Source organism: Amphiprion ocellaris, chromosome 18 (assembly GCF_022539595.1).
Source record: "Amphiprion ocellaris isolate individual 3 ecotype Okinawa chromosome 18, ASM2253959v1, whole genome shotgun sequence".
NCBI lineage: Eukaryota > Metazoa > Chordata > Actinopteri > Pomacentridae > Amphiprion > Amphiprion ocellaris.
In genome coordinates, this window is record NC_072783.1 from 7,131,355 (window position 1) to 7,141,722 (window position 10,368).

Below are 10,368 nucleotides of genomic sequence, written 5' to 3' on the forward strand. Positions count from 1 at the left end.
ACGGTGGCGGATCCCGGTGGGGGGGGGAGGGGGGAGGAGGCGGCCTCTGATTGGTCCACCGGCTGGGTTGCTGGGGCAACCTGGAGCATGGAGTGGACGCTGGAAACGTCTGTCTGCGCAGTAGGAGCCCTGTGATTGGCTCCCTGCGTGACGTCAAGTTGAACACGATAACAGAAACTTCCTGTTTTAGCTACAAAATAAAAGCATGACAGAGCGGAACCGGAAGTACAGACATTTATTTTGACAGTTAAGAGAAACACATTTACATTTTGTTTTCTTTCCACATTTCAATGATTTAAAACCTCGTTAGACATTTAATCAGACCCTCAGTGATTCCCAGAAGACATTTTATTTAGTGAAACTTGCAAGAACGATTACATTCCTGAGCTTTTTTTACATCCAGACCACTGCAGACCAGGTCCAGATCTGAACCCATGACTTATAAACGCGTCAGATCTGGATTAAGTCTACAGATACTAAAATTTCATGAAACTACAAGTTCTGATTTGTGAAACCTTTATTGTGTTTGTTAATATAAACATAAAGAGATTTCCCAGCTTTCTTCACATGTAAACGTCATTAGTTTATTAGGTTTTATTTATAGGCTGATCAATAATTAATTAGTTTCTCCTACAAATAGTCTTTAACCCTCCTGTTGTCTTCATTTACAGGCACCAAAAAATATTGTTTCCTTGTCTTAAAAAATACAAAACTTCAGCAAAAAATTCCTCAAATTTCTGAAAATTTGCAAAACTTTCAGGAAGAAAATTCCAACAATTCCTTCAAAGTTTTCCTTAAAAGTTTTATTAAAAAAAAAAAAAAAATACCCCAAATTCGGCAAGAAAATTCTGGTAAATACTTTCAAAAAATGAGTAAAAAATCTTCAAAAAAATCCTAAAAATATCTAAAATGATTACATATATATCAGCAAAACTTCTGATATTTTCTTTTAGAACATTCACAAAAAATCAACCAAAATACAGCGAAATTCACTGGATTTTGGTTGATTTTTTTTGTGAATGTTCTTAAACATTTTTTTAACGTTTCTTTTTTTCCACCAAAAAATGTTCAAAGATTTGCCAAAAATGTTGAAAATGTGGACATCAGAAGTTTCATCGTGAAAATTTTTTTCCCCGCATTTTCAAACTTTAAAACGGGTCAATTTGACCCACAGAACGACACCAGGGTTAAACGATATTTCACCGGTTTCACTTCTGTCGTAGAACTGAATATTTATTTACTTGTTGTTTTCATCCTGATCTCACTGGTTTAGGAACATCTTGACTGTTGTATTTTTAAAAAATCAAAAGAAAAACATTCATCTTTTCAAAAGCAGTTTAAACTTTACTGATGATACTGAAACTTTTATTTTTAACATACAGTGGTTTAATAATGACGGCTACAGCGGTGTGAATTGTGTGCAAACTGGACATTGTATAAAATCTAAAATCCAAAAATATAAAAACGAGTAAAAAGAAAAGCTGTTGAATCAGCAGCAGCTTCACATTTCCTGCTCTGGTTGGATGTAAATTAAACTCGTGTTCAGTGATTTAAATATGATTCTTTAGATCTTCATGTTCATATTTAGGCTTCAGCAGCATGAGGAGGGCCAAGTCTGATTTATTCTGTTGGTTTGTAGACACTCAGCTCAGTTTTAAACAGGAGGCGCCCCCTGCGGGCCGGGAGGCAGAGTGCAGGTTTTTATATGAACTCTACTTTCACAACATGAGGACAGTTCTACATCACAGGCTGCAAAACTGTGAGACGTTCGCGTTTTGTTTTGGGATTTTTTTTTGCGTTTTTTGAATTGGTAAACATCTGAGTCATGTGACTGATGAGGGTCGCGTCATGTGACCAACACAGGAAGTGCAGTCCAGCATGGTTCTGTTGGTTATTGAGGGGTTTTCAGAGGCTGTTTGGTTTCGTTGTGAGTCTCTGTTTTTATCTTTTTCAGTTGCTGTTTTCGACGGTGGTCTACTGTCAGTTTCCAGCTGTTTTCAGCCGCTGTTTAATGTGATTTTGAGACGCTCATTTTTTCTTTCAATGTTTAAATTAATTTTCAGTCGCTGTTTTCAGTCATTTTCAGTTGCTTTTCACTCCATTTCCAGTCACTGTTTTCAGATGTTTCTAGGTGCTGGTAAATGTGATTTTGAGTCACTGTTTTCAGTTGCAGTTTACATTTATTCTGAGCTGCTCATTTTGATGTTTTTCTTCACTGTTTAAATTAATTCTCAGTTGCTCTTTTCAGACATTTTCAATCACAGTTTCATTTTAATTTCCAGTCACTGATTTCAGCTGTTTTCAGATGCCGTTTAATGTCTTTTAAAGTCGCTGTTTTTGAGTTGAGACGCTCATTTGATGTTTTCCTTCACTGTCTAAATTCATTTTCTGTTGGTGTTTTATTTTAATTTCCTGTCACTGTTTTTTTTTTCTAGATGCTGTTAAATATGATTCTGAGTCACAGTTTTCAGCTGCAGTTTAGTTTTGTTTAGAGCTGCTGTTTAGGTGTTTTCCTTCACTGGGAAAATTTATATCCAAGTGTTATTTTCTTTCATTTCCTTTGATTTAAAGTCACTGTTTCTAGTCATTTTCAGCAAGTGTTTAATGTCTTCTTAGCTGCTGTTTTCGACTGCGGTTTACTGTCAGTTTTCAGGTGTTTTCAGCCGCTGTTTTCATTGGTTTCCAGTCAGTTTCAGCTGTTTTCAGTTGCTGTTTATTTTAGTTTTGAGCTGCTCATTTCGATGTCTTCATTCATTCTCTAAATTCATTTCCCGTCACTGTTTTCAGTCGTTTCTAGGTGCTGTTTCCTGTGATTCCGAGTTGCCGTTTATGTTGGTTTTGTCAATCATTTAGATGTTTTCCTTCATTATTTAAATTTATTTTCAGTCATTTTCTGTCACCGTTTGAGTTTCAGTCGCTGTTTTCAGTTCCTGTTTAACATCTTTTTAAGTTGCTGTTTGTTTTACTTTACAGCCGCTCATTTTGATGTTTTCCTTCACTGTGTAAATCCATTTTCAGTTGCTCTTTTCAGTCATTTTCTGTCACTGCTTCATTATAATTTCCAGTTTTTTGTTTTCAGTGGTTTCTAGGTGCTGTTTAGTGGGATTTTGAGTCACTATTTTCAGTTGGTGTAGTTTTGCTTTCAATCACTGTAATATTTCACGTTCAGTCGCTGTTTTCAGTTGTTTTTCAGATGCTCTTTGATGTCATTTTAAGTTGCTGTTTATCTTAGTTTCGACCCGCTCAGTTTGATGTTTTCCTTCACTGTCTAAATTCATTTTTAGTTGTTTTTCACTTTGTTTCCAGTCAAATTTTTTAGTCATTTTCAGTCACTGTTTTCAGTTACTGTTTTATGTCTTCTTAGCTGCTGTTTTCAAGTTTATTTTGCTCTGAGGCGTTCATTTTGACATCCTCCTTCATTGTTTAGTTTCATTTCCAGCTGCTGTTTTCAGTCACTTTTAGTTAATGTTTAATTTCCAATTCTTTTTTTAGCTGCTGCCACTTGAATAACCTCTAAATAAACATCAGCTTCTCACAGTTTTACAGCCTTTTTTGTGTCGATAGCAACCAAACGTTTCATAGCAGTGTAGGAAGTAAATTCTTTATCTAACTCGGCACGTCTCTGCTTCTCGGTTTCACAGCGTTGGTTCAGACCTTCTTGGCTTCTCCCTCAGAGATGATGTACTCTGGAGACGCCTTTTTGAAGAACTCATACCAGGACCCGTCGTAGATACAAACCCCAGGGTGTCCCAGCAGGTGAGCAGCCAGAGCCACCTGACAGGCCGTCACACCTGAACCACAGGTAGCCCAGAGAGGCTTCTGGAGGTCCACACCTGCCTCCTTGAACATCTCCGACAGACGCTCAGCTCCATGCAGCTTCCCACTTTCATCCAGGAAACTGTTGAACGGCATGTTGATGGTTCCAGGGAAATGTCCAGGTAGGACATCTAGAGGACAGACAGCAGGATGATGTTAATGTCAAATCTGATCTGATTCTTTATCGTCAATAACTTCAGTATAATTAATGAAGCCACGCAAAGTTTCACCTTCATATTATGAATACTTTTAGGGTTACAGGTCCTTGAAATATATTTCCGAATACCACAGTGAAGGCATGAACTTGACAGTGAAGCACGGAGATGCAAAACCAACACAAAAACAACAAACAGATGCAAAACAAGCACAAAGAGAAACAATGTGAAGGACAGTTAACAACATTAACCCCCCTCGATGACCACAGTGAATGCATGGTCCTGACAGTGAAGCATGGAGGTGGAAGTGTGATGATAAGGGGCTTCATCAGTGCAAAAAGTGTTGGCAAGATGACATTTATAAGAACAAAACTGACCTGCTATTTGTCCACAATGACTCAAAATGAGTCCAGAATGACCTAAAATTGTCCAAAAATAACTTAAAATGCCCAAAAATGACTTGGAAGTTGCCCTGATGAGCTACAGGCTTTTATCCACAGTAGAGTCCACATTAAGTCTTTTCCTTCTGGTATCGTTTCACTGTATTTATATTTATGTCTCAAAGTCTCAATAAATCTGGTCCTTCTTGACCTGCCTTCCACTGTTGCACAAAAGACAACACAAACATATTCAAAAATCATATTACAGCATCTTACATGAAGTGATAAACCGCAGATCTGAGGGTCTGAACAGGATCCAGGCTGGAAGGAAACTACACTGTGAGGAATGTACAGATTTGGTGATTATTTCCTCTGTGATCAGCCCAACCTCTGAATCTGCACCCAGATAAGATGTGAAAACTGCAAAACACAAAGAAACTCTAACCTAATCCCTCTGTTCTGCTTTACTTCGTGTCATTTCTATAAAAGTCCATTCAATAAAAGTCAGTCCACTTTAGAACTTTAAAACAAGCTCCTATAACTTGAGGGAAAAACTTCTTCCCTCCTGGTTCCAGCTGATTCTCCAGAACCACCTCCGTGCTTCACTGTCAGCACCATGCATTTACTGTGCTATTTACTAAAACATTCATTTTCTTGAGTGCAGTGAATCTGAACATTTTCATTCTGCTGTAAACAGCTGACAGGAGGATTATATAACCAAAGCTCTGGGTCGTTTCAGGACAATCCACCAGTTCCTCCCCCGACCTCCTCACAATCAGCTGATCCCCAGTAACTTTATCAATGATCAGAGTTCTACCTTCAGACTGGGAATATTTCCAGAGTTCCAGGTCCTTGAAGTCCATAGAGGTGGGTCCAGATTTATCACTTTTTAATGGACTTTTTCCATCATTTCTGAGCCTCAGAACTTCATCAGTCCAGCAGATAGAACCATGACATTTAGGAGGAGAAACACATCTGAGTTCTGGTAAAAACTGACACCAGATCAGTTTAAATCCATCCAGGTGTCAGAAGTCTGAACAATAAATCTGGTTTTAGTTCCAAAATGAGACACAAAACAACAACAAAAAATCAGATGAACAACAAAAAACAAGACCAATAAAAGACACAAAATTAGAGAAAGACACAAAACTGCCCCGAAAACATGAGAAACAAAACAAGTCAAGAAGATGCAAAAATAGCACAAAAAGCTTCATGATCATGACATAGAGATGCACAGCCACCATGAAAAGATGCAAGATGATGCAGCATAAAGAGATGCAAAATTCTCCACAAACACTCAAAATCCCCACAAAAATATGGAAAATCCCCAGTGATGTCAAGGATAGTTTATTTTATATGTTCTATTATTAATTAATTGACATTATTTAGGAAGAATCTGTTTTCACTTTAAGTCTTTTTTTTGTAATTTCTTGTTACATGAAACGGATCCTGACTGAATGCTGGAACCAGTAAAAGAGGAAACTTTAAAGTTGTCCGAATACTTTAATGGATGGAAACTGGTTCCTCAGGAACATCTTTAGAACCTTCTAACTCTCACCGTCTCTGAACTCCGGCTCGGTGCCCCGGAACCGGCCTTCAAACCTGGTGTCCACCACCTGGACCCGCTTGGTTCTGATGTTCTCCAGAATCTCCTCGTAGTTTTTCACCCAGGACCGGTTCAGAGTCGCCCTGAAGTCGGTGCGCTCCGGCCGGCTGGACTCTGCAGTGAGCGGGCCGCCGTCAGCCATCCAGCCCCGCATGCCTCCGTCCAGAACCGACACCGAGCTGTGGCCGAACACCCGGAACATCCACCACACCCGGGGCGCGCTGAACGAGCCGAAGTCGCTGCCGTCGTACACGACGACGTGCGTGTCGTTGCTGACCCCGAGATCTCCGACGTACCGGGAGAAGCTGCTGGGGTCCGGTAACATCTGGTCCAGTCCGCAGTTCTGGTCGCTGCAGGCGTCGATGTCGAAGAACGACGCACCCGGAATGTGCCGCTGCGCAAACTCCGCCTTGGGGTCCCGGTTCATGTGCGGCAGGTGGTACGAGGCGTCCAGAACCCGCAGCTTCGGACCGACCCGGTTGGTTCTGACTGCGTCTGTGAGCCACTGAGTGGAGACCAGAGCTCGAGTCTGAGCCGCCATGACGCAGACCTGGAAGTGCGCACCGAGTCTGGAAACGTTTTATAAATATCTGCTGGTATCCGCTCCTCCCTTAGACCCTGAAACTGGACTTAGATTAGAGCGCAGTTCTTCAGAACCGGACTTTAATGTGAAATCAGCTGCAGGGACTCAGTCACCGACCAACAGTTCTGATAAAGAATCAGAGGCTCAGAACTCATGGAGATGCGTAAAATGCGCATTTCCGTTAACTTTAACGCACAGTTTACAGCAATACAGAACATTTCAGCTGGAGGTTCTGCTTCTCTGACTGTCTCTTTAAAAACCCCAAAACTGTTTTATTGGCCTCAAGTCAACGTTCAGACTAATCAGCTGGAATTTGATCATTTTGGGACAGTTTGAACTCCTGTTGGACACAATTTTGGAGTAACCCTGGATGAAATATGAGTCAGTCTGGACAATCTGGAGCTCAACTTCTGGTAATTTTTAAGCTAATTTGAACAATTTCAGGGCTGTGGTTAGCACTGTCACCTTACAGCTAGATGATCCCTGGTTCACATCCCAGCCTCGACCTGGGATCCATATCATCACATTCCCCCCTCCATGCTTCACTGTCAGGTTCATGCATTCACTGTGGTCATCCGAGTCTTTTTGAACAAATTTTGAGTAATTTTTGGTACAATTGTTGAGGAGTTATGGGTGGATTTTAAGTCATTTTGGACCACTTGTAGCTCAGTTTGGAAAATTTGTAGCTCATCAGGGCAACTTCTAAGTCATTTTGGGACATTTTAAGTTATTTTGGACAATTTTACGTCCTTCTGGACTCATTTTGAGTCATTGTAGACAAATATCAGGTCAGTTTTGTTCTTATAAATGTCACCTCGCCAACACTTTTTGCACTCATGAAGCCCTTTATTATCACACTTCCACCTCCGTGCTTCACTGTCAGGACTATGCATCCACTGTGGTAGTCCTGGTCAGGTTCTCACCAAACATCTGGACTCCATCTGAGCCCAACTCATTGATCTTCATCTGACCAAAGAATGTTCTCCATCATCCATCAGGCTTCTTCTCATGTTCTTAAGCAAACTTTCATCTGGAAGTTTAGTTCTGAGCAGCAACCAGGTTTAGTTCTTCTCCTCTGTCCTTAGAGGTTGATGTTCTGAAGGTTCCTTCACATTATCTGATCTTCACACTAACTCTGGTTTCCATTGAGAACCCCTGAGCCCAGTCTGAAGCAGCTGCTGTCTGTTTTTACAGATGGATGGAGGAAGTAGTTCACTGTCTGTGGAGTCATTTTAGGAGCTCTGATTAGTGGTACTATGACTCCTTCTATACCTCGTGATTAGTGGTACTATGACTCCTTCTATACCTCCTGATTAGTGGTACTATGACTCCTTCTGTACCTCCTGATTAGTGGTACTATGACTCCTTCTGTACCTCCTGATTAGTGGTACTATGGCTCCTTCTATACCTCCTGATTAGTGGTACTATGACTCCTTCTGTACCTCCTGATTAGTGGTACTATGACTCCTTCTATACCTCCTGATTAGTGGTACTATGACTCCTTCTGTACCTCCTGATTAGTGGTACTGTGACTCCTTCTATACCTCCTGATTAGTGGTACTATGACTCCTTCTAGACCTCCTGATTAGTGGTACTATGACTCCTTTTGTACCTCCTGATTAGGGGTACTATGACTCCTTCTATACCTCCTGATTACTGCTGACTCTGTGCTTCACTGGTTTTTAGTTGCTCGCTGATCTTCCTGGATCCTTTTCCATCTTTGTCGAGTCTCTCAGTCAGATTTTTCTCTTCCTCTGTTCAGTTCTTTTCCATGTGGAGTCATGATGCAGACATAGATAGACCCAGTCCATAGGTCCAGAACTGAGAATGTTCCTAAGTCATTTTAGACAAATATAGAAAAGAATAGAATAGAATAGAATAGAATAGAATAGAATAGAATAGAATAGAATAGATTTTATTAGTCCTACAAGGGGAAATTTGCAACGTCACAGCAGCAAAGTGACAGTAAGAAAAATCAAGTAAACACATCTATATATTAAAGACATAAGATATATGCACTATATATACAATATATATAAGAAAAAATACACACAAGGATACTAATAACACAAAATTTAAGAATATAATCGCAGTTGGGTTTATTGCACGACAGTTTGCTAGCTGTCAGTGTCTGGTCTGTTGGGAGCTGATTCTAGAGTCTGATACCAGCAGGAAGGAAGGATCAGCAGTAACGCTCCTTCACACACCTGGGGTGATCAGTCTGTCAGTGAAGGAGCTGTCCAGAGCCCTCAGAGTGTCATCCATGGGGTGGGAGACGCTGTCCAACAGGGATGTTAGCTTGACTAGCATCCTCCTTCCTCCCACCACCTACACTGGATCCAGGTTGCTCCACAGGACAGAGCTGGACTTCTTGATCAGCCAATCAAGTTTCCTTTTGTCAGCAGCTGAGATCCAGACCACTCCATAAAAGATGGCTGATGCCACCACAGAGTCAGAAAAAGTCTTCAGGAGTTCCCCCCGCACCCCAAAAGACCTCAGTCTTCTCAGTAGATAGAGTCTGCTTTGATCCTTCCTGTAAAGTGCTGTAGTGTGGTCTGTGGAGGGCAGAGATGGGCAAAGACCAGCCTCTCCAAAGACTTCATCGGATGAGACATCAGTGCCACCGGCCTGTAGCTGCTGAGGTGCTTGGGGTGCGAAGTTTTGGGCTCTGGTACCATGCAGGACATCTTCCACAGCTGTGGTACTCGGTGGCTGGGTAGGGGAGGGGCAGGAGCCTGATCAAACCTATTGAAGAGGAGGTTCCAATCATTGACCCACTTCTGGTCCCCCACAGCCTGGAAGTCGGGCGCCTTGTGGCCTGAGATAGTCTTTAGGCCCTTCCAGACTCCACTGGTGTTTTTCTGCTGCAACTATTCCTCCATCTTCCTCCTATACTGATCCTTCTCCTCCCAGATCTTCCTCCTTAATTCCCTCTGCACAGTCTTCAGCTCCTCCTTGTCACCTGATCTAAAGGCTCTCTTCTTCTCCCTGAGGAGAGCCTTAATCTCTGGGTTAATCCATGGTTTATTGTTGGAGAATCACCATACTGTCCTGGTGGGTACAGTGTTCTCCACACAGAAGTTTGTGTAGTCCGTGATGCAGTGTGTCAAGCTGTCTACGTCCTCCCCATGAGGAACACAGAGTTCTTCCCACACAGTAGTTTCAAAATAGTCTTTCAGGGCTTCTTCAGTCTCGTCAGACCATCTCTTTACTCTGCAGGTCACACCAGGTTACCTATGTAGGATGGGCTGGAGATCAACCATGTTGTCATCTCCTTTCCTCGGAGGAGGCAGCGGTGTTGAGGTGTGTCCCTCCTTGGTGTTGGCACACAATAAGTCCAGTGTTTTATTGTCTCTGGTGTGGCAGGTGACATAATGTGTGAATGTAGGCAGAGTGGAGGATGGAGGGACATGGTTGAAATCACCAGAAATAAGAAGGATGGCCTGTGGGCTCCTCACAGCAGAGTGGAGGACGTCACAGGCTGCTTTGGTGTTAGTGGACGGGGGAACATATGCATCTATGACGATAACCTTCGAGAACTCCCACGGCAGGTAGTATGGCTGCATGCTAACCGCTAACAGCTCAATGTCTTCACAGCAGGTTTGTCCTTAACAGAAATGTGCCCAGAGTTGCGCCATCTATCGTTCACAAACACTGCCATCCCACCTCCTTTCTTCTGTCTTCTTTCTGCTGTCCTGTCTGCATGTGTCAGGTGAAATGTGTCCAGCGTGGCGGCCGTGTCCGGAGCTAGTAGTGTTAGCCAGGTCTTCATTAACACCATGATGCTGCTCTCCCGGTAGTCCCTCTACTGCCAGGTCATCGCCGTTA

At 42.1% G+C, this 10,368-nt stretch overlaps 1 protein-coding gene across 1 annotated transcript; it reads right to left on the bottom strand.

Moving 5' to 3' along the window:
* Positions 1–218: 218 nt before the first annotated feature.
* On the bottom strand, positions 219–6,933 carry LOC111583251 (3-mercaptopyruvate sulfurtransferase-like). The gene is made up of 2 exons (XM_023292238.3): positions 5,910–6,933; positions 219–3,947 (listed from the first exon to the last, which is right to left on the bottom strand). Exons 1-2 carry the CDS (start codon positions 6,496–6,498, stop codon positions 3,649–3,651), a joined length of 888 nt encoding a protein of 295 aa, XP_023148006.2. The 5' UTR covers positions 6,499–6,933; the 3' UTR covers positions 219–3,648.
* Positions 6,934–10,368: the final 3,435 nt, after the last annotated feature.

Excerpts from the sequence above, each read along its gene's own strand:
- LOC111583251 (XM_023292238.3), bottom strand. The coding sequence starts at position 6,498 with ATGGCGGCTCAGACTCGAGCTCTGGTCTCCACTCAGTGGCTCACAGAC. Across the intron at positions 3,948-5,909 it reads CGAGCCGGAGTTCAGAGACG|ATGTCCTACCTGGACATTTC; the intron begins GTGAGAGTTAGA and ends TCTGTCCTCTAG.